Raw genomic sequence first — 27792 nt, 5'->3', positions numbered from 1 at the left:
TTATTTTTTTCCATCTGTTTTGAAATTGTTTCTAACAGTTTCTAAAGACATGGTCACAGCTGCCTGAAGCATGTCTTCTTCACTCATCGTATCACCTGTTGGGAAAGAAAAGACATAATTCTTAGAATTTCTGGAAATTTTTCCAAGTCAGCAAAAGTAAGCTCCTAGAAAATGTATTTCTATCTGACTAATAAGAGTTTCCTTTTTTGAATTTTACATACAGTAAAATTCACTTTTCTGTAAGAGTGTGTGCTTATGGAAGCTTTGACAAATGCAGAGCTATACAGACACCACCGGTCAGATCCAGACCATTTCATTACCCATTACTGCGCCTTGGTGGTCAGTCCCCAAACTGGAATCCGAGGCAACCACTGGCGTGTTTTCTGCCCTATGGTTTTGCCTTTTCCTGCATGCTAACATAAATGGAATCATACAACATGTACGTAGCCTCCTGAACATGGCGTCTTTCCCTTAACATGATGAATTTATTTGGCATTTCAAAACAAACACATTATTAAGTGAATGACAATTTCCCTTTCTTGTATATATCAACCATTTGTTCCTTAAATAGACTGTTTTGAAATAATTATTCACACAAAGTTGTAAAGATAGTTCAGAGAGGTCCTACTGTACACTTCAGACACAACGAGAACTCAAAGAAAGCCTGGGAAGCGACATCACATACCACTGAGATAGGTTACATGTATGTATAGATTTGTTGAACCACCACCAGCACAACAAAGACAGGGAGCTGTGAATACTCGCGATCGCCCTCCTGTTATCCTTTTACAGTCACACCAACTTCTCTTCTCCCACTTTTCCTAGCTGTAGGCAATCACTCATGTGTTCTCCATCACTATAAATTTGTCCTTTTTAAAATGTTACACAAAGATTCACACCGCAACCTTTTGAGACTCCTGAGGATTCACTCATGTATCAACAATTGGCTCCTTCTGAATCCCTAGTAGTCATCTATGGTATGCACACGTTACAGTTTATCCACCTTCTACAGGATATTTTGGTTGTTTCTAGTTTTTAATTATAACAAATAAAGCTGCTATGAACATTAGGGCACAGGTTTTTGCACTGACAATGTCTTCATTTCTCTGGGATAAATGCTGGGTTGTATGGTCAGTGAACATTCAGTTTTTAAAGAAACTGCCAAATTATTTACCAGAGTGGCTGTACCAATTAAAATGAAGGGCAGAAATCTTAGTTCTTTTCTCTCCCCCATTTACAATATAATTGGCTTGAAAATCTTTTATTTATATAAATATGTATGTATGTATGTATCCTAAAAGTCAAATCCATGTTATAACTCTTGCTTCAATTAGTAACTCTAAGAAAACTCAGAGAGGAAAGACTATTGTGTTAACCCATATTTTCACTGTTGTTTTTTTTCTTCCTGAATTTCCAAGATTTCTTTTATCATTTCTGTTTAGAGAACTTCCTTTAGTAATCTTTAGGGTATGTCTGTTGGTGAATTAATTTTCCCTTTCACTCCTAGAAGAAATAGTCATCGAATATAGAATTCTGGGTTGAGTTCTTTTTGAGCCGTTGCAACGTACTACTACTTTCTCACCTCCCGGATTTCAGATAAAAAATCTGTTATCATAAAAACTGCTATGGGGGTTTCTCTCTCTTTTCTTTTTAAAATGTCAATGACTTTTATTATCATTTACTTATTTCATAGGAAAAGGATCAAAGAAAACAGGGTAAGATGTGACGTGAAATAATGCAGGTTTGTACACGTGGCTGTTTACATCCGGGAGCTGAGTGTTGCTGACTTCAGGCAGAGCAGCTGCACCTGTCTTGTGCCCCTTTGCAGACGCAGCCCTGGGCACACATGGCACAGTCCTGGGGCACCAGGAGCAGTCAGGGGTTTATTTTCAGAAGAATGAGGCTGGAGGTCACTTGGGCTAGAGGAAGGCGTGGTCAGTACAGTGTTTCTTAATTGGTTTCAAAATTTTCTGAATTTTGTCTTCAATTTTCAAAAGTTAGACTATGATATGTTTTGGCATGGATTTCTTTGGATTTGTCCTCCATGAGATTCACTCAGCTTTCTTAAATCTGTAGGTGTCTATTGCCTCCAGCCTCTTTCTCATCTCCTGGAGCTCCCCTGGCACAAATGTTACATCTTTTATTATGGTCCCATAGCTCTCTAAGCTTCTGTTCATTTTGTCTTCTAATTCTGTTGCTTAGAATGACTAAGTTCTATTACTCTATCTTCAAGTTCACTGATTCTTTCCTCTGTCCTTTCATTTACCTGTTGGGTCCATTCACTGAATTTTAAAATTTCAGTTGTTCTTTTTCAGTTTTAAAACTTCTACTTAGTTCTTTATAGATTCTTCTTTTCTAAGGTTTTCTGTTTTTTCCTTTGTTTCAATTGTGTTCATAATTGTTCATTATAGACTTTTTAAGAAGGCTATTTTAAAACTCCTGGTCAGATAATTCTAGTATCTGTGTCATCTCAGTAATGGTGTCTATTGACTGTCTTTTGTCATTCAAGTTGAAACTTTCCTGTCTTGTGTTATCATGTGTTTTTCGATTGAATCCTGAACATTTTGGGAATTATGTTACAAGACTTTGAACCTTAGCTGAATCTTCTCTTTTAGCAGGCTGATGACACAGCAGTGGAGGGGCTAAAGGGATGAGGCCTGGCTGCTGCCAGACAAAGGGACGGTGTATGAGATCACTGTCCTGGCTACCCACTGTCCTCTACTGATAACTCTGTTCTGGGGGGTAGGGGATGTCTTGTTACTACCATGATATTGCATTTATTATTTTATAATTTTAAAATGAAACATTCGCCAGTGATTTATTCTGCCTGCTCTTTACTCAGAGAAATTAGAACACAAATTGATTCAAGAGTTTCAGTACAATTAAACAGGAGGGAAAAACCCTATATAGTAAAAAAATCAAATGGTGCCTGTGTGTCAAACAGAATACAGAGGTCATGAATGTGATGTATGGTCAGAGAAGCGTACCGAGTTCACTGCCAAGTGCTCCTGAACTTGTGGTTGGCCTTTCACAAGGATGTGAAAGCTGACCTGGTAGATCCTGTTGTTGTTGCTGCTGCTGCTGCCTGAAATATTAAAAAGTGAATGTACATTAAAAAAAAAAACCAAAACCCAAGAATAAGTATGCCACGAGAAAAACTATGCACACGGTAAATAAGTGGTTCCATGAAACATGAGTCACCAGCACGAACACCACAAAAAAGAAAACAGAGCAATCAGTGTCTCTCTCACACACACACCCTAAAAGTATCACAGTGTTGGTCCCAGAAAACCTACATATATAATTTTTTGTCAGATGCCACAAAATAACCCACTGTACCAAAGGATCCACTGGCAGCTATGTTTATGTAAAATTTGTTGGTTTACAGATCCTTAATATTGTTGGAAATCAGTGAAAATAAGTACCTTTGAGAAGACAAAGCATCTCAAATCACCAAAGAATTATCAAGCTCTTTCCATGGCTAGTTCCCTCTGGTCGCTCAGATGTGAGCGCACCGATCTCCAGAGAGAGGCCTAACCTGACCCGCTACCTAGTCACCTGCAGTCTCACTGTCCCTTCATTTTAATTTGCTGTGTACACTGTTACCATCTGAATTTTCCCTGTGTTTCCCTCCTTAGAGTGTAAATTAATAAGAATGCAAACCTTATCCTTTTTCCCCAGTGACTAAAACTGGGCCTCTCTCATAGTAGACACTGACAAAATACTTGATGAATGAAAAAAACTAGAACTACTTAACACACATTGCAAAGCGTCAGTAATAGCTATTATATTAAAATAAGTTCTCCTTGTATTTATTTCAAAAGAGACAGTATCATAAAAATACATATTTAAAAATAAAACATGATTATGACAAATATGTAAGAGAGTGTCCTTGTACTTAGAACATATCCATTGAAGTATTAAGATGTAATGGGAAATCATATCTGCAAGTTATTCTCAAATGATTCAGAAATGTCTACAATTGGGGAATCTGAGTCAAGGGCACAGGAGCTCTATGAACTTTCTGCTATTATTTAATCTATAATCATTTCATATATACATATACATCTATATATACACATACATACATGCTGAAAATAAAAAAAAAACAGAACCGTGACCATCTGAGTGAGAAGCCATCGTTTTAAAAAAAATGCATATAAGGATTTTTTTTTTTTGTAATAGAGGCATGTATTTATTTATTTATTTATTTGTTTGTTTGTTTGTTTTGTTTATACATGCACTGTGCACAGTCAGAAGCGCGGGAGGGTGAGAGAATTCACCAGAGCCAGAGTGGGGAGCAGAACAGGCAGAAGGACCGAAGTACACTGCTGAGGGGAGCAGCGGGCAGCAGGAGAGGTCTGCGCGCCATGTGGGACCCTCCTCCAGTGGCCAGGGAGCAGCCGGGGATCGAACCGGCGCCACAGAGGCGGCGGACAGCTTCGCAACCCAGCGCTCAACCACTGTGCCACCGGGGAGGCCCCATATAAGGATTTTTAAAGGAACAAGAATTCTTAAATTAGCAGTAACACTATCAACAGAATAATAGCACATATGCTTCCAAGGTTTCCTCTTAATCTTAGGTTTTAATATGAACAACAAAGAAAATTCAACTAGTGGTAATTGCAACCTCTCCCTCCTGGCCACTGAGCCAGCATACTAACATTTGCATAGGTCTATAAGTGGGGCGTGCACACCCTAATTCTGGAATGCAGCTTGAGAAAGCCAGGTTGTGAGTTACGAGGAACTCCGGGCACATCAGATGGCTCTGGCTCCTCGCCCTCTCCCCCTCCACTCAAGAAAGCATGTCTTCAGACACAGGAGTGGTAGGCGAGACAGCAACTTCAGAGGGGAAATCTGCTACAAGAAGTAAATCAACTGCCAATCTTGAAGCAATTTTGACACCTTTCGTATGTGACACCACTGTAGTATGAAGCTGTTCAAGCAGGACGCAGCACCCATTCTCACTGCTTCCTAGTGCGCCTTCAGCATTAGACAGGCGAGAAAACTAAAAACCATGTGTCTTAGACTACAGTCCAACTAGGGTTCTGGTGACCAACAAAGCACTTGAATGAGAGAGGCTGGCATCTTCCTGCTTCTTTGGCTCCTCTCTGCTAGCTAGGAAAGTCCTAGTCCCAGAATTCTGCTTCCATGGGGGGGCCAGACTTCACGACCCCATGTCTAGGCAATTGCGGTGGCAGCCTCCTGATCCTAGGAGCAAAGCTGTATCAGGTTATCCTTAAACTCAATATCCAGGTTCCCCATCATCCTAACTGGGGTAGTGGGCACCAAGTTGATCTGTGCTATCCTGGAGGGCTGGCCTAAAATATGCACCTGTAACTCTGCCTAAAATTCTTACTGTTTCTTAAGCAGAACCCTGATAAACTATGCTATTCTACTGAAGCAGTGGTTTAAGTATCAGACAATCACAAAAAAAAAAATCAATCTATGAACATGAAAACAGCATCTGTTTTCCTCCTTGTTGGGAAATACACTTTAGAGAAGACAGAAAGATTTTGCATCATTTTAAAGCTACACCTGGAGAAAACAAGAACACTGCTAACATGTATCTGTGGACTAGCTTACAGTCACACAATAGTTATACACACTTTCATTGGTCCTACCATGGGAGGTAAGCAGGCTTTATAGTAACAGTGTGGATAAAAGTTCTGCTTGGGGTTTTATGAGAGATAAGCTGATTTACAGGTAACTACTGGAGAAATATGACTCCACTACCATTTAACAATTGTAAGCAATTTCCAACAGATTTTTTTAAGATTTATTTTTTTATTGATACATCTAAGAACTGGAGTGCAGGCCAGTGCTGCAGGGAGTAATAGGATTCACCAGTGACAGAGTGGGGAGCAGAATAGACAGATCTACTGAAATACACTGCTGAGGGTAGCAGCGGGCGAGACAGGAAAGGTGTGCTGCACCATGTGGGTCAACTCCCTGGTCAGGGATCAAACTCACGCTGCAGTGGCTGTGGATAGCGTTACAGCGCTGACTTTAACCCCTGCACCATCAGGGAGGCCCTCCAATAGATAGATTTTTAACAGTATTTTTTATACTAGAAAATTCTATTATGTATACTTGATGCATCCATACTGTGGTTATTACATTAAGTATAAGGCTTAAAATACATGGGGAAAAAACTAAAAATGTGAATGAAAAACAAATTAGCACAGGAGGTCAGTTAAGAGAACGTATTAGGAAGAGTTAGCTTGATAACCGTAGAGCCAAGTTCCCAAAGATGGAAACCAGAGAGACAAGGACGTATTCAGGCACCGTAATCAGGAATTTTAGTGAAAGATAAGTATTAGTTTCTCTTTACTCTGAGTCCCACAAGCACCAATGCTAATCAACATTAAAAAGAAATACCAAGAAGTCTGGCTTCTCAACAACATTTAGTTAGTCTAAAATATTCTCTATAATTCTCAAGTTTCTACCAATGTTTTCAAGGTCAAACCAGGAGACAGAGGATGAAAAGCTGCAGCTGAAAACCACCACCATATACCTTCCTCCCCAGTCAACTACTTTCAATCAGGAAGGAGTCATACCAATGCTCACGTATTTTTAAAAGGTACAAGGTTGCCTGAAATCTCATTAATTATTGTTGGTACTGGGTATATTATAAGTTACTTAGTAGTTAGGGGAGGTTATTGCATTAGCCATTCTCTCAATCCAGTGGAATTTCCACATTTTTAATCCACCAGAATTACAAAATGTATTTTTCAATAGAAAAGGGATTTGCTTTTATACTTTAAATGTTTTCCTTTTCTTAAGTGTACTTATGAATTTTGTAATTTCTCGATAAAGCATGTGTGTTTGAACATTTTATTCTGGCAACAAAGACGGAAAAAACAGGGTATAAATACCACTTGGGAACTGTTCTGGAAAGCAGTTTAGAAATCTGTACTAAGGTCTTAAAAATGCTCAAGTCCTTTAACCCAATAATCTGACATCTTCAGAATCATTAAAAGGAATGATGAATGATCTGAAGCACAAAACCAGTACAAGGATAATTTGCTGCATTATTCATTCACAATAGCAAAAATCAAAAGGTTCATATGGAAGTTATGATCATACATTCACTTTTTGAAGTATCATGCAGCCTGCTACACAGAGTATTCACTATCATGGGAAAAGGGTATTTATAACTGCGATTAGCCGAGAATATGACAAACACTGACATTAGTTATAAGAACATGGAAATTTAGGTTTTCTTTAAATTTTGATATTTCTTAAAATTTCTAGAATGTTAAGTTTTTAGTTTATAAACACTAAGTAACTGGTAATACAGAATTACCATTAAAAATTACCATGCAGTATTATTACCTGCATTGTATGACATTATAATTTGGCTATATATAAAAAATAATCCTGCATATTTTAGAGGCACGTATTGCAATTATTACAAATAAAAGATATGATGATTTAGACCTGTTATTACTGGGGGAGGGAGAGTAGAAAAGCATGGCGATGAGGGCATAAAAAACAACCCTAACCACATGCTAATAATTGTTAAATCTGGGCAACGGATACATAGGCCTTCATTACACTGGTTTCTCTACTTTTACATAAATTTGAAATTTATTGTAATTAAAAAAATTAAATTTTAAAATTTAAATAGAAATGAAAAGCACTAACAAGCACTATTTTGAAATTTTATGTATAATTAAATCTATTGATCTATCACTGAATAAAGACTAGGAATATCTCACATTAAGAGGATGTCAGTTGATCAGAACTTTCCATCACATACTTCTGAGTTGTGACTTAAAAAAAAAAAAAAAACAGAAAACAAGGTAAATATTATCTTCATTACACCATCAAATGTAAACTGCGCCAATATTTTAGATATCAATATTGTCAATTATGATTGTCAGATGCTTCTCAACTTCAGAGGTTTTGAAATGTGAAATATGTGCACCTCAAAACTGATGAAATAATAAACAATAGTAATTAACAGGCCAGGTTCAACCACTGGTCCTTTTTTTCTGACCTACAAGAAAGGGGTAAGGGCCAGAGGTGCAGGGGGGCGGGGGTGGTGAGAGGATTCACCAGAGACAGAGTGGGGCACAGAACGGGCAGACTGACTGAAACACACTGCTGAGGGGAGCAGCAGGCAAGTCAGGAGAGGTCTGCTGTGCCATGAGGGTTTTTTCCTGGCCAGGGATCGAACTCCTGCTGCAGTGGCTGCCGTTAGCTTCATAAGTTGTGTCTTAACCCTTTGTGCCACCAGGGAGACCCCTGAATATAATCTTTAAGATGGAGTTTGAGGGCCTCCCCTGGTAATGCAGGCAGTTGAGCGCAGCGCTGTGAAGCTGTCCGCAGCCTCTGCAGCGTGGGTTCAGTCCCGGCCGGCTGGCGAGGATCCCACATGGCAAGGCAGACCTCTCCTGTCTCGCCCGCTGCTCCCCTCAGCAGTGTACTTCGTCAGTCTGCCTGTTCTGTTTCCCACTCTGTCTCTGGTGAATCCTCTCACCCTCCTGCGGATCTGGCCTGTACCCTGGGTCTTGTATAAATAAATAAATCTTTAAAAAAAAAAAAAAGATGGAGTTTGACTGATAGTCACTGAAAAGGATGATACTTTTACAGGGTAAAATTTCTACTGAGAGCACTTACAAAGCCAGGCATACACAGTTAGGTCTTAGGACCCGATGTTTCAGATTTATGTTTTACCCAATGTCCCTGATGCCCACAGTCCTGCCATGCCCTCACTTGTCTCCAAGTGACAATGAACAAAGCAATTACCATCACCTCTATTTGGAAGCATGCACCCCCACCAAAAATGCTTTTATCCCTGCTGACAGAAGAGGTTAGTCAGGTAACCAAGAAGCACATTCAGAGGACCATTAGGCACTGGTTCTTGACTTGACCTAACTCCTTTATGCTTTTGGGAATTGAAATTTTAAAAGCATTCCTTTATGCTATTTGTTAAAACAAACAAACAAAAACAAATAAACAAACAAACAAATATTCCAATGTTTACAGGGTTCAAGCAGTAAAAGCATCCTAAATAAATACTTTAAGTCAAAGAAATCTGTTTACAAATAGACAAAACACCAAAGTAAACATTACATATGCAAATTTAATATTGTACCAACTACTTTACTTTTCAAAGTAGGCTTCTCTTCTCTTCCGTAGCTCTTCTGAACTAAGATGTGTACCTGCTGTCTGTGGAGTATCTTGAGATGTATTTCTGGAACTACCTGAAAACAGAACAAAATACAATCAGTTTATTTACAAACATGTAACAATATGTTTACAGCTAAAAGCAGGTTTTTAAAAAGTTCTCTTCTCCATTTTACCCCAAAGCACTACACAGATTCAGTACAATCCCTAACAAAATTTCATTGAAGTTCTTAAAGAAGCAGGACAATCATTATGAAATTTGTATGGAACTACAAAAGGTGCCAAATAGCCACAGCAATGTTGACAAAAAAAGAAGAGAAATGGAGGGATCATACTTCTAGATTTCAAACTATACTACAAGGTTATAGTAATCAAAACAGCATTGTATTGGGCCTCCCCGGTGGCGCAGCGGTTGAGCGCGGGGTTGCGAAGCTGCCCGCAACCTCTGCGGCGCCGGTTCGATCCCTGGCTGCTCCCCGGCCACCGGAGGAGGGTCCCACATGGCGCGCAGACCTCTCCTGCCGCCCGCTGCTCCCCTCGGCAGTGTACTTCGGTCCTTCTGCCTGTTCTGCTCCCCGCTCTGGCTCTGGTGGACTCTCTCACCCTCCTGCGCTTCTGACTGTACCCAGTGCGTGTATAAACAAACAAACAAAAAAAAACACCGAACAAAACAAACAAATAAATAAATAAAACATGCCTCTATTTAAAAAAAAAAAAAAAAAAGCCAGCATTGTATTAGAATAAAAACATATAGAAAAACCAATGGAATAGAGCTGAGATCCCAGAAATAAACCCACATTGATATCGACAGCTAATCTATAACAAAGGAATCAAGAGGTATGCAGTGGAGAATGGAACGTCTCTGACAAAAGGCATTGTGAAAACTGGAGAGTCACTTGCAGAAAAATGAAACTATACTTCTCTCTCTCTTTCTCTCTGTCACTCACACACACACACACACACACACACACACACACACACTAACTTGAAGTAGATTAGTGTTGAATATAAAGCCAATATCCATAAAATACACAGAAGAAAACATAAGCTAAACATTTCACAGCATGGTTTCAGTGACATCTCTGGGGACTCAACCCCAACAGCAAGGAAAATAAATGGGACTATGTCAAACTAAGAAGTTACTGCACAGTAAAAGAATGATCAGTAAAATGAAAAGATAACCTACCAAATGGGAGAAAATTTTTGTACATTATACATCTGGCAAAGTGCTAATATCCAAGATCTACAAAGAACTCATACAACTGAACAAATTACAAAGAAACCAATCAAAATGTGGGTAGACTAGCTAAATAGGTACTTCTCCAAAGAAGACCTATAGATAGCTAATAGGCATATGAGAAAAATGTTCAACATCACTTATTATTAGGGAAATGCAATTCAAAACCACAATGAGACACCACCTCACATTTGTGAGAATGGCCCGTATCAAAAAAACAAAAACAAAAACCCAAAATGGACAAAATCAAAACAGTAACAGTAAATGTGGGTCAGAGTATGGAAAAATAAAGGAAACTTTGTATATTGTTTATAGAAATGTAGATTGATCAGACCCCTATGGAAAACAATAGAGAAGTTCCATAAAATATTAAAAATAGATATACCATACACTCTGGCAATTCCAGTCCTTGGTATCTATCCAAAGAATGGAAAAACACTAATTCAAAGGGACACATGCACTCCTATGTTCAGAGCAGCATATTTACAATAACCAAATTATGGGACCAACCTAAGTGTCCAAAGACAGATGAAAGGATCCAGATGTAGTACATACACAGGGTGGAGTACTATTCAGCTATAAAAAAGATGAAATCTTGCCATTTATGACAACATGGATGGAACTGGAGGGGATTATGGTTAGTTCAGTAAGTCAGAAAATGAAAGACAAATACCACGTGATTTCACTCATGTGAAATAGAGAAATGAAACCTAGGAACTAGCAAAATGAAACCAAAGCAAACCCTAATAATCTCACTGCACAACTGAGGCAACTGACAGGAGGGGTAGAGCCAGAGAGAGGAGGGAGTCCAGTGGTGTATGGTGGTGGTTATGGTGTGGCCATATACACCCGTGGGGCTGTAAACCTAGTCTCCTAAATCATACAAAGTAAACCAATGTTACCACAATAATTAAAAAAAGTTTTCTTTTTAAAAATATTCTGCTGGGCCTCCCCTGGTGGCACAGCGGTTAAGCACTGGGCTGCGAAGCTGCCCACAGCCTCTGCAGCGCCGGTTCAAACCCCGGCCCCCGGCGAGGGTCCCACATGGCGCGCAGACCTTTCCTGCCATGCCCGCTGCTCTCCTCAGCAGTGTATTTCGTCAGTCTGCCTGTTCTGTTCCCTGTTCTGGCTCTGGTGAATTCTCTTACTCTCCCGCACTTCTGACTGTACCCAGTGCTTGTATAAATAAATAAATAAATAAATCTTTAAAAAAACAAATATTCTGCTGCCATTCTTTAAATATAAGGAAAGCTCTTAAATTTTTAGGGAATATCTGAATAAAGAATTTCGAATATAACCTGTGTCTACTACAACCAAAGTTGTTACCCATGTGTTATGTAGTGGATGTGAAGAACCAAGAAGAACCAAGTTAATGAGTCTATACTTCCAAAGGTACAGAACTCTAGATACAATTTAAAGTGGATATTACAAAACAACCCATTCTCTGTATTCCTCTATTCTTGAAAATTTGTGTACTATAACAACTTATGAATGTTTCCAGGTTCTTTACTAATTGTACCACCCATATTCTGCATAAATTCTGAAGTATAGTGGGAAGAGTGAAATACACAAAAATATAAATTATAAAAGCTGCTATCTGTTCATTACTGGGCTAATCCTGCAGAGTTTTACTAGTCAAAATCTACCTGCCAAAAATAAGATTGAATGTCATATGGAATTCTCAGGTATGCCAATAGGTATGCGAAGCCACAGGCTAGAACAGAGCATAAAAAGGATATCTCCATATTAATATGAAACCGCAGCTGTATTTAGATATTTAAGAAACTGAACTGATGAGTAACTTCATTACCAAGAAGGCAAATTCACCTTAGAGAAAAATAAAACTACTGAAAAATGACACGGTTTTAAGTAAGCCGCTCTGAGCTACATCCCAGACATCAACCTCTGCCTGGATTCCCTAGGGGGAGTTCAGTCACCCTCCTCTGCTGATGGGCTTATATTACTAAAAACTGTGGGTCCACCGAAGTGGGCTACAGCTGTAATGAGTGCAACACCAAGTGCTGGATTATTTAAAATCTCTCCGTAGTGTCTGTTCCGGTCTTGCTTCAAGCCCAGCCGCACACATTATCGCTGGTCTGGGGAAGGGTAAACTGTCTACTCATAAAGAATGACCTCAGCTTGCCATTGTGTCAGGACAGTATTACAACCAAATGGAATAATCAGAAATAAAATAGAACTAGTTCTACTCTAAACAGACTGTGTTATTCCTATCACAACAGCACTGAAAGAATAGCTGGCTACGTGCAGCTGCTGCTTCTGCAGTAGTCGTCAAGGTATGTCTAACCGCGCATCGACCTGTGGAGAACTCAAAGTCATCTGAACTCTTCAGCAATGCATAAAGTACACGTCAGAATGTCTGTACCTTGCATACTGAGCTGAATAGCCCTGCGGAGATCTGCTTCTTCATCTTCCATGTCAATTTCTCGGCGACTTAATGCCAGAGCCCTCTGCAAATCCTCCTCATCCTCGTCTAACATTACTGACCCATCATTTGCTTCTAAGACTCGATCCAGATCTGTTTTCTGGACTCTGAAGAACAAAGGCACTTATAATAACTGCAGACCAATCTTTTATTTTAGGTATAACATAGAGGTATTTATAAACCAAAGACTTTATGTAAGTCTGAATTTTTACATTTTCTGGCAGATAAGGTCTAATAATATAACGATTATGTTGTGCTGTGAAACCAAGTTAATAGTTAAAAAATTCGAAGAGTAAATTCTAGTTTGAACTAGTAAGCTTGACTTGAAATATACAGGTCTAAAAACAGTCACCAACAATAAAAGGACCACACATTCGACGCAAGCGTGAAAACAATTCACATATTCCATAGTGCAGGTTTAATTTTACCTCTGTTCTTTCAATTGTGCTAATTCTTCTCCAATAAGTTTTGGTCGATGCATCTGTTGGACCCTGATCATCTGCAGGAGTTGGTCAGCTTCACAATCTGGCAGATCACCCTTAACAACAAATATAGAATAACCTAAAAAAAGGTAAAAATAAACTAAAACAACTAGGTCGAGATTCAAAAATCAGTTTATAGATATCAGAGAGAGAGGCGGCACAGCACAAATGGGAGGGGAAAAAAAGCTGAGGCATCAGAAAGACCAGGGCTTAAGTAACTATTTTCACCCTTACTGGCAGGACAAATGACTTAGTCTCTGAGCCTTTTTCTTCAACTATAAAATGACCATCTCCTAGAGAACAATGAGCAACAAATGAAGTAACATTTGTAAAGGGCCCTACTAAAACAGCATTTGGCCAAGAAGGCAATCACTGAGTGATAACGAGAGAGGCAGCTAAAGGAGTGGGCAGGAGCAAGGAGTGGACCCGACTATCTGGGCTTTAATCCCAGCCCCTCTGCTCCCGAGCTGCATGGGCACTGGTAAGTCACTCTGGTGTCTTCGATGATCAAACAGGGGATACTGGTACCTTCCTCAGAGAACTGTTATGAGGATACAGATAATAAATGCAATACTTTGTGTATAATGAATTATCTGTGGAAGTAGCTAACATACACACCTTACTGAAAATAGGATCTGGGAAGTCAAAATATAGAAAATGTGGTTTGTGTTTTGAAAGAATGACATTGGCCTGGTCTAGTTTTTATGAATGTAATTCTAGAAAGCCAAGGCTTTACCTGATCAATATGCCATACAAACTGAGGAAGGGTGGCCTGTATCTAAGTCATTTTAATCAATTTACATGTTTCTACCTTAAATTTTTCTTAAAATCTGTGCTTGTTACTGGATATCCTTTGTGAGCATTAAAGACTACTTTTTCTTAATAACCCCAAATTCTAACTACCTCTGTGAATTTCTAGTAAGTTGTGGGATTCTAGGATTGAAGCTAAGAGGGCGGAGGAAAGTTTTCACCTCACCCACAAGCTCTTATAGTTATTATGAGGAAGAACGGGGACTAACACCCAAACAATTGTTTCCAGCATCTGAGCTCCCTGTTGTTAGGTCACTCTATTTGTTATTATTAACTGAAAAACATTCATCCTCTGAGCTTAACACTATTTTAAGTATGGTCTCTAAAAAGTTAGTCACCCTCGATGAAAAAACAAGATAAAAAAGTGAGTGACACTCTACGGGGGGTGGGGAGCGGGGAAAGGAGGGCTTGGGGTCAAAATAAGGGGGTTGTAATTGTATGGGGAATATAAAATTTAAATAAAAAAAATAAAAAAAAATAAATGCAAACCTGTCAATGCTTCTTAGAAGAGGCTGTCAAATTATATCTTTACAAAATACCAGAACCCTCTCTTAATTCTATGTATATGTGGGTCTTTAAAACTTATCATTGTCATAAGCCAGACCTTTGATAATTATAACATGATTTATACAGGTGTTGAAACAGAAAGTTGTATATTTGAAGTTTATGTAAGGCTAGAAATGAATGACCTCAATAAACAAACAAAATTTATTATGGGAAGCAAAAAAAAAAAAGTGAGTGACAAGCAGTTTTCTCTATATTTAATTAATATACCTTTTCTAGTGTCAATCTTATTTTGAATCAGATTCTTACCAGAGTTTTTCACAGCTTTGGCGAATCATAGAAATCACTGTTTAACTTCCCCTTTAGTTTCTGTCTTACAGACTTTCTCTGTCTCAGTCACTGTTTGACTCTACAACTGTTTAGCTATTATTATGATTCAAAGACAAAATTGTGTGATTTTTTTTTTTTTATTTTAGCGGTTAGAACAGTATAGTGGTTAGAACAGTATAGTGGTTAGAATAGTATAGTGGTTAGAACAGTATAGTGGTTTAACATACGGACTTTGAAGCCAGATAGTCCTGAAGTTTGAATTCTGGCTCAGTCACTTGCATGCTAAGTACTCGCTACATATCAGCTAGCCTTCTAGTATTGTCATCAACTAGAACGGGGTATCTCACTTCTGATTCTCCCACATTTTTTCTCTTCATGCAATAGAAACAAAAAGGAGCTTGGTCATCTAAGGTATCTTTAAATAACCACCACCACTTATTTTTTTCCTTCATTTTGTGGCTCTACTATTTGTCTCTTGTGTCTCAGTGTCCTCCCCTGCAACCTGTGGGTAAAAACTGTATCTATCTCATGGGGTTGTTGTGAAACTTAAATGTTTTTTTTTCCCCCAAAGAGAGGGAGTCTCCTTTTTATTTAAAAAAATTTTCCCCACCATTAGCCCATACACCCTCTTATGCTCTTTCCTCCCCCTCCTAAACTGCAGAGCCCTCAGGATGTTTACTGAGCCCACTGATTTTGGAAATCGTTTCACATTATAGAACTGTCAGCTATGTAAATACACAGCATGTGTTTTTGTCCTTCTGACTTGCTTTACTGCACATTCTCTTGAACTGCCTCCATTTAGCTGCAAATGGCTGCATTTCACCCCTTCTGCTGGCGGATGGACAGACCACACAAAAGGCAATTAACAGCTAATCAAAACAGTAAATCATAATACACGTGAAATCGTTTTTTTTTACAAGGACAAGTATGCTCAAAGTTCAGATGGTTTAACAAGTTTTATGCCAGTACAATTACCCCTGGATTCTAGAGTAAATGTCAGCTGGCATCATGAAGGACAGAAATGCTGTCCTGTTCACATGGTACAGCAAATATCTTAGGTTTTACTCAAGATTTTGGATTTCATTCTAAGCTTGCTGGGAAGCCACCATGTGCATCACATTTTTAAAAAAAGTCCCCGAGGCTGCTTTATTAGTGTAATATACAGGAACCAGAGTACAGGAAGAGCGGTTCTTAATGGAAAACTTAAGGGACAGCATGCATGGGGAGACAATCTCTTCTTTGCAGATGTGGTCACTTTGAAGAGCTTTCTGGACTTCAAAGTGGAGATAGCAAAGCCAGGGGTTTGGTGTTAAGCACATGTCTAGGTGGAAGACAAGTGTTTGGGACTTGCTGGCATATCTATCTTATTTGGAAATAAATAATTACTCAGCATTCAAAAAAAGATAAACACATGCAATTTGCTGCAACATGGATGGCGCTGGAAGGGATCATGCTCAGCGAAATAAGCCAAAAAGAAAAAGAAAAATACCGGATGGTCTCACTCATAGCAGGAATCTAGAAAACTTAAATAAGTGACCAGGAAAATGAATAACTATAAGAAAGTGAAAATCAAAATCAACAAAAAACTATGAACCAGAGACACTTTTAGGGGGGCGGGGGCGGGAGGGGAGGGATTGGGGTCAGAATGGGGGGCTGCAATTGTATGGGGAATATAACAATAAAATTTATAAAAAAATAAAAAAAAAATAAAAAAAAAAATGGAAATGATTATTTCAAACTCTTGGCAACACATCATCAGGAGGTTGTCCAAGGATTGGACCCTGTGTTACTTCACTTTGGAAAGAGTGATTTTCACAAAAGGAATCAGAACAAGCAATGGGATCCGAGAAAACCAGAGCACCGTGGGCTAGAAGGCAAGAATGAAGAGTCTTTCAAGGAAGGTTATAGTGTTGTAGGCGCACAAGTATCCTTTTACTCTTTTTTACTCTAAGTATGGCAAAAGCCATACAATCCTCCATAGGAATTGGAAGAACTACACAATAATCAGCCCAGTAGCAATGAGCAGTCCAGACTGTGACCTCAAAACACCTTTTAGTCATGTGTTACTCAATGTTTCAGCCAGTGACACACCACACATACCAGGGTGGTCCCTGTGGGTTGTCCACCTAGGTGTGGTGTAGGCGATGTCGTCAGAAGGAAATTACCTAATGACACAGTTCTCAGAACACAGGCCAATGATCAAGCTCTGCATGACAGTAGTAAAGGGGCAGGACATAGACAAGGTAAGCCCAGAATCTTCTGTTACACAGTGGTCATTTCAGAAATGTGGGGTTAATTTCAAAAAGTTGGTGACTGGTCCTCACTGGTACAATTCTGACAATCAATAGGAGTAATAATTATAATGAATTGAAACAATATAAAGTGTATCTTAATGGATTACTTTACGACATTTGAGTAAAAAAAAAAGGATTACCTTCAGAGACAGAACACTGACACCAACTCATTTTAAAAACTGATAAAAGGAAATATTTATCCTGCCTTTCCCACATGAACTATACTTCAGAACCACCAAATAATTAATGAGGAAAAGTTAAGTGTTCCAGCTAACACATGAAGGAATGACAGGACTCTGAACATCATCATCTGCAACCCTTAATGAAATAATAAATCACGGGCTCGATCACCCAAAGCTATTCAAATCACAAAAAGAGACGAGACATCAAGTAATAAAACAGCTGTGAAAAGAATTCACTGGTCTGATCTAGAAACCGCTCCTCTAAGAAGTCGTACACTGGGGATTGGGCGCTCAGAGGAAAACAGGAATGCAGTCAGCAAAATCCCGACTGTGGGAAACAGAAAAAATGACCAATTTTCTTTTAAAAAAAAAGGGGGGGGGGAGAAATGAAGAAGGAAACCTACTGCTAGACTTAAGAAATGTAATCAACACACCTTATTTTAACCCAGATTAAAATGTAAAAAACTTAAAGACAACCAAGGAGACTGGAGGTCTGAACAGTGAGCAGTGTTTCCGATTACTAATGCACTGTGATGCAACTTTTTACCTGTGAGTATAGTAGTTGTAAGTGTCCTCAGTTTTAAAGATTTTAAATGAAATGCACAAGAGAATTCATCACATTTTCTTTTTCTACTGGTTTGAAATTTTCAACGACAAAGATTTTAGCTTGCTCTGTCTAAAGGAGGGTATAATCAACTATAACCTCAGATGAGGCTGAGAACCAAATACAGACATTGGCAAGTAAGGATGATATTGGTGACACTGAGGGTTTTTCAGTGACATACTGAAAATGTGTGGTTATGAAAATGTGACTACAATGAGTTCATGAAGAAGAGACAACACACAAAAGACTATTCTAGAGAAAATAAAATGGAGTAGAAAATAAAAATGGAAGACAGCTGGAATTTCCTAGAGTTAAAAGGCTTTTCTCTTTTTAATCAATGAAAATAATTATTATTTTGCTAATGACAGGAGTAATACAGAAAAGAAAAAAAAAATGTTTTCATGAAAACAGTACCGTTACACTCACACCTAAGAAAGTTTTTTTTTTTAAAGATTTATTTATTTATGCATACAAGAACTATAGTGTAGTCCAGAGATGTGGGAGGTGAGAGGATTCACCAGAGACAGAGTGGGGAGCAGAACAGGCAGATCTACTGAAACACACTGCTGAGGGGAGCAGCAAGCAAGACAGGTGAGGTTGGCTGTGCCATGTGGGTCAGCTCCCTGGTTGGGATAGAGCTCATGTTGCAGTGGCTGTCCATAACTTAACAGCATTGTGTCTTTAACCCCTGAGCCACCAGGGAGGCCCCCCTAAGGTAGTTTTATAAACTACTTCGAAAGGTAACATCACAAAATTTTTAGTCTTTATTTACCTTCCTGCTGTAATTGAGCCAAGAAAAGTGCAAGATATGTATCTGATATTAATTCTGGACCCGTCAAGAGAGAATTCAAGTTGAACCACTGAAAAAAAAAAAATTGCCAGTATATAAGTTAGTGTACATTGTAAGTAATGAAGTTTTGCACATTAAGAATAAATGTAACTCTAGGCCTCCCGGTTGGCCAAGGGATTAAGTCTCAACACTACTGCCACCACAGCCTGAATTTGATCCCTGGCCAGAGAGTCAACCCACATATCTCTCTTGTCTAGCCCGCTGCTCCCCTCAGCAGTATATTTCAGTAGATCTGCCTGTTCTCTGGTGAATCCTCTCACCCCTTGCACCTCTGGTCTACACCCTAGTTCTTCTATACAAAAATAAATAAAATCTTAAAAAAAAAAAAAAAAGTAAATAATCTAAACTCAGTAACATTATCTAAACACTAAAAACTCAGATTTTTAACTTAATGTGATTTTAAGAACTGAAATAGAATGTTACAGATTTACAAATGTTAAGTGCTTTTTAATTTATTAAAAGATTATTTTATTTTAGTGTAGAAGAACTGGGGTGTAGGCCAGAGGTGTGGGGGGTGAGAGGAGTCACCAGAGACAGAGAGGGAAGCACAACAGTTGGATTTACTGAAATACACTGCTGAGGGGAGCAGTGGGAGAGACAGCAGAGGTCTGCTGCACAATGGTTAACTCCCTGGCAGATGACTGAACTCAGGCTGTAGTCATCTGTGATAACTCTGAGACTTAACCCCTAGGCCACCAAGGAGGCCCTACATGAGGCCATTTTCAAAAATCCTTTTTTAAACATTAAACTTCTAATAAAAAGGACTTTTAAAAGATTGCTTCAAAAATAGTATATACAAAGATCACTGGTAATTATTTTTAAAAATAACATTTTATGTACATTTATTGATCTTAAAAATGACTTGCTCAAGACACACTACATGTTCTTTAAAAACAAACAAACAAACAAACAAACATACAAACGGAAATGAGGCATCTCCCCTGCCCGCCTGAGACTAGGCAAGTGCCTCTCTTTTTCTCCTTTTCCCAATAAACCTGTGCTTTTAAAACTCAAATAAATAACACAGAAATGATTTCATGTAGATACATGTATTAACATCGCATCCGGAATGTGAATAATCTTATATTAAAGCAAACACAGGGGAAAACCTTTATTCGTGCTGGATATCGTTTCAGGCCCTGTGACCCTACTGTGATGAACACAAATGTAGAAATTTAACAGCCAACAGCTTATTACATAATAATCCACATAAATCATATTTGCATTATAGAATTTTCTTACTATACAGTTAAATTGTATATGGTTGTCACAAACTAATCCTTACGAGAAACTGATACTCTTTTGAAATAGTAAATTTCTCTCTGTCAAGACCGATAGCCCGTACATACACAGATTACTGTACGTGGTTTCTTTCTCTTTGAGGCACCAGTTCCTTACATCTCAGTTGCAAATGGAAAGCAGAATAACAAAAAAGGCAAGGAGGAGAAAGATTACCTGTTTTCCTAATTTTCTAACTGTAAACCAGTGTTCTTTATAATTGCATATAAATGACCTTTCATTTCTAGAAAAAAAAAACATACAAAATATTAAGTTGAATATCAGAGTCACGTTCATTTGGTTTGCCTACCTGCAAGTACTATGCAAAATTTATGATAATTTAGGAATAAGTTTACCATGCAAAAATCACTGATTTTTAAAAAATTACAAAAATAATCTCTCTGATTAGCAATACTGTGCAAAAATGAACTACCACACATTAGTCAAGGATCAGCTCTGCCAGACACTGAGGTGTCAGGAATACCCAGAGGGCAAATATTCATGAACATTACCAAAGGAATAGAAAAATTTCAGGGAATAAAACAGGGAACATGAAATTAAAAACATTCAAAATATATTTTTTAATCCCTTTAAGAAATTATAAACTGAAAGTCAACTTCAGAAAAAGAAAAGCAAAATAAAATCTTACATAGGATCAATCCTGAGCCTCTGATACTCTGGACTGTTGAATAGGATTAGTTCTAAACCCCAAACTTTCAAGGCATTGCTTATAACCTGTTTAAAAAAGAAAAAATAGCAATATTTCATGAGCTAAACCATTCAATTTCAAATTTAAGTAATTGTAGCTATGTTAATTGTGTCAAGTTGTACCTTCTTATATAAATTTGCCCATAAAGCTAGTTTGTGTATATATATCACTGACTCCATAAATAACATACAAACATAGCACTAAAGAAGTGGTTTCTACACCAGGTTTCTGGAATGTTCAAGAGGACCACACAGTTTCTAGTGACAGCCTCAAAAATCCAGATGTACTTTCTATCCAGGAAGTGCTATTCATAAAACTCATCCATTATATACAAGTGATTATCTGGCTGCTATGGGTCCTGCTTTAGAAAAGTTATACTCAACTCACAACTTGATATGTCTGCAATGATGATAACTATATGTCTAGTAAAATGAGTTCTTTCTGAGGAACTAAATGAAGCTTTTGTTGATTTTAAACTTCTACTATCATGGATTTGCAATGTGTAGAAAGATAAACCTGATCATTTCAAACTGTCTGAGGAAAAATGGGAAATTTCTGAAAATTCATTCTCTACCCTCCACGCCAGCCAACAGAGAAGCAAGTTAACGAGGAACTAGCACAGACAAAGTAAATGCAAAGGGCAAAAGTTAACTGGCACCAGGCAGCACTGTATTAACTGGAAATGGCACGTGCTGGCCCTCCCAGCCTCCGAGCCTAGTCCACGAGGTACTGGACAGAAATGCTGGTGAATGAAATCCATGAGAGTACAGGAGAACAGTATAAGGAGAATACAAATAAAAGCATTTCCAGACACAATTCCCTCAAGTCAGGTCTGCAGAAACACTAAGGGTGGGCGAGGATATGGAAAAAAAGGAACCCTCACACTCTGTTGGTGGGAATGTAAACTGGCTCAAACCCTAAGAAAAACAGTATGGAGATTTCTCATAATACTGAAAATGGTTCTACCACATGACTCAGCAATTTCACTCCTAGGAAATACACCTGCAGAATACAAAAACACTAATCAAAGGGATATGTTTAGTTTATGTTCACTGCAGTCCTAATTACAACAACTAATAGCTCATGGAAACAAGTCTATCCAAGGACAGAGGAGGAGACCAGAAAAATGTGGGGTGTGTGTGTATGTATTTAAAAAAAAGATAAACTCCTCCCATTAGCAACAACATGGATGGAATCGGAGAGGATTATGCAAGTCCATGAGAAGGAGAAAGAAACACCAGGTGGTCTCACTTACATGTGGAATGGAGAGAAACATAAGAAAGGATCAGTCAAAACCAAACCAATAACAAAGTCTTAACATTTGACTGCACAAATGAGGCATCCAAAGGGGTCCGGGGTTAATAGTAGGGGAGGGAAGGGCTCCAAGGGAACAAGATGGAGGATAGTTGGGGCGCTGGTGGTGGGGAGTATGTGAAAGTAGACATTTGTAGAGGTTTGGCCCTATAATCCTCACTGTGGACACAAAGATATAAACCTACCTAACCACAACAAACGTAATTCGGAAAAAAAAGAGACTGAAAAAACTCTGGCTGTATCTCAGAGGTGTCAGAAATAGAATGGAAGACCCACCAGGAAAAGTATCTTACAAGGACATATATATTCACCAACAGAATTCAAGGGGAGCTATAAGTTAAAAAAAAAAAAAAAGCAAAAAAAAAAGCAAAGGCACAGAATATAACAAATGAATTCAAGCCTGAAGACTGATTAAATGAAAGGTACAGGGGTTGCATTTTCTCAAATTTATGCAAGAGATAGTGAGTTTGTGACTGATTAGAATGAATGTAATTATTCAAAAAGTGCTCCTCTAAAATGAAGACTCTACAATTCTAACTTTGATGTTTATCTTCATAAAAACCTAGTGCTCTGGAATATCGTGTTACACCCTTAGACACAATCTACTGGAGGAAATTCTGGAAGCTCACATCCATATATTCAACTGGAAAGGCTCTGAAGAGATGCTATCAACCATACCTGGAGCTTCAATAGCGCTGGGGACATGAGCAACAATGACAACCTGTTTGTGACTACTTACTTGAATAGAGAAAAAACCACTGTCGTCCATATTTCCAGAAGGCTGCTGCTTAATGTGGACGGGCAGTCGAGACAAGGGTTGAGGGTGGGGAGAGAAAGATAAAAACTGTCATTAGTGTGTATATTTCAAACAGTATCTTGTGCATTTCCCCTCACAAAGTCAACGTGCAGTTACAATTAAGTCAGATCCCAATGGAAAGATTATTTCTTCCTTTTCTAAACAGCACCCACACTTAAAAAAAAAAAAAAAAGGGATGTACTGGCTTTAAAATCAATACCTGTAAAAAAGTGCGATAGTCTTCACTAGTAACTCCCCCTTCTGCCATTCTCATCCTCTCTTCTTCATCTAGCTGATGTGCAATTGAAGATAACTCCACAGGGCTAAAATATTCTCCTTGCAACAGATTATTCAAGCAGTGTTGAGCACAAAGGGAGCCTTCTTGCTAATATTTCCAAGAGAAAAAATTCAAATGCGCTTTGTTAAACAGAATTGTACATTATCTTTCCTTAAAGAGGAATTTAATCATTAACATAGTCAAACCAAACCTTTTTAGTTTTAAGGAAGCATGATTCATAGTACATATATTTTCATCTGTTAACACTTTATAATTCTAGTATTAATGAAACTGCAATTATTTAGTTATAGGATCAAAGATTTAAGATTTATATTAAACAAACATGTATCAAGTATACCAAATTTCACATTTTACTAAAAACTACTCTATAGAAACATTTAGTCTCTCATTTCCAGTGCCTAAAATATTAATTCATCTTTGAAGATGCCGTGGCAAATTACTACTGCTGAAAGGCGATCTTAATGTGAGAACATGTGTTCTTTTAACAAGATAATCTCGCCTCAACCTAAATTTTGCACGTGGAATTTCATAACTATGACAAATGAAGACCCTTAAGAATGAATAAAGTAAGAAATTCTTTTCCTGAAGACTTCAGGTACAGGGTCAGGGTTGTCTTTGGGGAACTCCACAGACAATGGGCACGCAGTGCTGTGGGCAGTGCAATGAAAAAAACTTCTAAGGACACCCCTGCAGCTCACTTCTGGACAAGGCTGCAAGGCGGTACTGGGTTCGAGCCAGCTCCCCGTGAGATCACTGGCTTCCTGGAGTTGAGAGGAGTACAATTTCCCTTGGTCCTAGAGTTTTTGGGTACTGGGAGATTTTTTTTCATACAACTTGTACCTCAAATTTAACTCCAGCTGGCCTCGCACTGAACAGCCGGCTTATCCCGCTCACCCTGACACAACACCGCCTTCCCATGCTGGTGGGTAAAGAAGGGAGACTCAGCCAGGGAGGACACCTCTCCCTTCGAATCCAGTCTCCGGGTTGGTCTACTGAATGATGGCAGATGGGAGAATGCTTTCTTCTGCTAACCCTAGCTCTCTAACTTTTTACTTTCCTCAGTAGGGTCTAGTCCTTAATCCACCCTGGGTGACACTCTGGCACTTAGTCCTGAGCGAGATGTTACACAGATGGTAACCCCAAAGAGCAACACTTACAAAACACCTATTTTTCCTGATGAATTAATGGTCTAGGAACAAAATGCAGCTGCTGAAAACTACACAGAGTACGTGTATATAAAGGAACAGGAAGGAGACTGAGCTGAACTGAGTCTGAGAAGGGGCCAAGCTAAGTTTACCTTCATATTTTCATACAGAATAAATAACTGAGAACCAAAGAAGATACTATCCACCAAGTCATCATCACAATGTGACAGAAGACTTGTGTCTATCTCTTTTTTCCTTCTGTTGTGTTTCTACTACCAGGGAGCAACCCCACACAATCACCAAGACATAGACAGATGCCCAACTTAACATTCTATAGGAAAAAGGACAAGACCAAGAGGTCACAAGAGGACAGTAAAATGGCTAAAAAACATACAAAAGGTACTCAATTCAATGGCCCCCAGGAAAGTGTGTAATAAAATCACAATGTGATACTACTGCACAATCTCCAGAATGGCTAAAATGCTGGAAAGGATTAGAGATATCAAAACTATCATTTAGGGCCTCCCCGGTGGCGCAGCGGTTGAGCGCTGGGCTGAGAAGCTGCCCGCGGCCTCTGCAGCGCCGGTTCGATCCCCGGCTGCTCCCCGGCCACCGGAGGAGGGTCCCACATGGCGCGCAGACCTCTCCTGCCGCCCGCTGCTCCCCTCAGCAGTGTCCTTCGGTCCTTCTGCCTGCTCTGCTCCCCGCTCTGGCTCTGGTGGATTCTCTCACCCTCCCGCGCTTCTGACTGTACCCAGTGCTTCTATCAGTCAATCAATCAATCAATCAATAAATCTTTAAAAAAAACCTATCATTTACTAGTGGTATAGTGGAAATTAGTATCACCACTTCAGAAAACGATTTGGCAAATCTACTGAAGCTTAACACGGCCCATGGTCAAGCGAACAAGAGGCTACGGTGACAGGCGAGCCATGTGCAGCGGCCTCCAGACAGGAACTACCCACATGCCGCGCGCGGTGGCCGGGCACGCGGCAGCGCGGTCATGAAGGCGCACCACAGAGAAACGGGAGCGCGTTAACCGCAACTCCTCGTAGCAGAAAGCCTGACTCAATCAATGTTTGACAAAAGACGGACTCAAAAGAGCGTTCACTGTAATGACGCCGCTTACAGAAGCTCAAAACCAGGCAGAACTAACCTATGAACTACAGCTGAGGGCAGAGGGCAGTGGGTACCCCTGCAGGCGCGGGGGAAGGCCCGGGGAGGGAGCGAGAGTGTCCAGCACAGGGCAAGGGGCTGCACAGGAGGAGGGTGAAGGTGCTGGTGCAGGTGCGCGCTCGGGGCGCGGCGCTCGGATCTGGGCGCCCCTGGGTGCTGCACACACAGTTCAGACAGCCAAGAACCCTCCGCCGAGACACACACAGCCCACGCCGCGAGAGCCGCCCGGCCGCGGTCAGAGCAGCTGTCCGAGGACAGGCCCCTGCAGAGTGCCCCCGACAGGCCGCGCTCCCCCGGCTCGGGCTCTCCGCGGAGGCGCCACGCTGTGTTCCAGATGCCTCGACGGAAACGCGCCTTGAGACGTGAAAGAGCACGTGTGACCCGCCGCGTCCAGGCGAGCTCCGCCGCCACGGCCGCGGAAGCAGCCCCAGGCTCCGCTCTTCTAACACCGTCTGATGGAAGGAAAGACCGAGTGACTCGGTCCAGATCTAAAACCGCTCTGCAAAGCCGCAAGATGAAGAAAACTCTACACGGCCCCAAACCACGAAACACCGTCCAGCGGCTCCGCCCGCGCGGAGGGGCGCGGCCGCCCGGGGTCTCCCGCGGCCGGGGCAGCCCGCGCGCCCCGCGCCCCCAGCGGGCGCCGAGCGGGTCGGACTCGCCCCACCACGCGCCGCGGGCCCGGAGAGGCCGCCCTGAAGCCTCCGCGCGGACACGCGGGCGCGGGCGGGGGGCCGGGCGGGCGTCGGGTCTGCGCCGCCACCGCCTCGCCTCGCGCGCCCGGGCCGGGCCGGCAGCCTCCTGGCGGCGTCGCCCGAGGACAAGGCGCCGCCGCGCCGGGCCCCCCGCGCCCCGCCGGCACCGGCCGCCCGAGCAGGCGCGGCGCTGGACGGAGGGCGCCGGGCCGGGCCGGGCCGGACCCCGCGGCGGGGCCGCCGGGACAGGGTCGCCCGCGGCTCCCCGGGAACAGGCGGCTCCGCCGCGCCGGCCTCGAGAGAAGTTGCGCCGCCGCCGCCGAGACCCACGGAGACCCGCGCGGGCCGATACCGCCGCCGGCCGCGACCGGGCGCCCCTCCCGCCCGGCCCCGGCTCCCCGGCCCGCCGCGGGGACCGGGTCCCCCGACACCGCGAGAGCGCGGCCCCGTCTCCCCTCCGCGCCCGCAGGACCCGGCCCCCGCCTCGGCCCCGGCCCCTCCCGCAGGCCGCGGCCCGCGCCGGGGAGCCCCGCCCGGGGCTGGGGGCCGGCGGCCCGGAGGGCGGGCACCCCGCGCGCACCCCGAGCGCGGGGCCGCGGGCCGGCGAGGGCGGGGGGCGCGGAGCAGCCGCGGGCCGTCGAGCCGGCAGGGAGGGCCGCGGCGCGGGAGGCGGGGCGGCCGCGGGGGCGACCCCGACCCGGCCCCGCAGAGCGCGGCGCCCGCCGGCCGGGGCGGCCCGGGTCGCGGCCCCCGAGGGGCGCCGGGGGACGCAGCGCCGAGACCGCGGCAGCGCGGAGACGCGGGCCGGGCCGGGAAGGTCGGTCGTCCCGGCGGGGGCGGGTCGCGCCCGGGGAGCGGGGGCCCCACGACCCCCAGAGAAGGGGGCGCGCCGACGCCGGCCCGCGCCGCGCCGCCCCTTCGCCCCGAGGCGCCCCCGGCCCGCCCCGCCCCCGGCCCCAGCACCCGGCCCGTCCCCCCGTCCCCCCCGCTCCGGCTCCGGCTCCGGCCCCGGCGCGGCCTCGGCGGGGGCGCGGGGGTGCGGCGGGGGCGCGGCGGGGGCGTCGCCGCGCTCCCTGCCCGGGGACGCCTCTCCGCCCGCCGAGCCGGGGACGGGGCGACCCGGGCCCCCGGCAGCCCGGAGGCGGGCCCGCGCCCACCCCGCCCCGCGCCGGGCGCCCGCGCACGGACTCACTTTCTCGTGGAAGATGGACTCCATGTTTATTTGTCTGGAGCCAACGGCCCCCGCGCCCAGCCAACCCCCTCCGGCCCCGCCCCCGGCCCCGCCCCCTCGCCGGCCCCGCCCCCGCCCTGCCCCCGTGCCTCGGGCGGGCCAATCACCCCGGGGGGCCGAGTCACGTGGGGCCGAGGGCGAGCGAACGCCCGGGCGGCAAGCGCGGGGCACGTGACCTGTGTAGCGCGTCCGCCCGCCCCCGGCCGGCCAGCCCGCCCTCTGGCGCGCCGCAGCGCCGCCTGCCGGCCGGAGGATCTCTCCGCCCACCCGCTGCCG

The 27792-nt window shown here is 42.4% G+C and overlaps 1 protein-coding gene across 8 annotated transcripts; it reads right to left on the bottom strand.

Annotated features, from left to right (window-relative positions):
• ATXN3 (ataxin 3) lies at window positions 1–27501 on the bottom strand (the record flags this gene model as incomplete). 8 transcript variants are annotated; one of them, XM_084239863.1, is made up of 11 exons in its annotated part: window positions 1–95; window positions 2988–3085; window positions 9119–9215; window positions 12759–12925; window positions 13247–13379; window positions 18797–18884; window positions 20330–20396; window positions 20802–20887; window positions 22915–22962; window positions 23192–23356; window positions 27478–27501. In XM_084239863.1, 11 exons carry the CDS (start codon window positions 27499–27501, stop codon window positions 1–3), a joined length of 1068 nt encoding a protein of 355 aa, XP_084095989.1. The 8 variants fall into 8 exon arrangements, with proteins under 8 accessions (XP_084095989.1, XP_084095990.1, XP_084095991.1 ...); XM_084239864.1 differs by having other exon boundaries at window positions 22915–22959; XM_084239865.1 differs by having other exon boundaries at window positions 2997–3085; window positions 22915–22959.
• Between the last annotated feature and the right edge of the window lie 291 nt (window positions 27502–27792).

The sequence above is a fragment of the Talpa europaea genome, assembly GCF_964194135.1.
Source record: "Talpa europaea genome assembly, chromosome: 8".
NCBI lineage: Eukaryota > Metazoa > Chordata > Mammalia > Eulipotyphla > Talpidae > Talpa > Talpa europaea.
The sequence above is the reverse complement of the archived record's forward strand: the minus strand, read 5'-3'. Positions and strand labels throughout refer to the sequence as shown.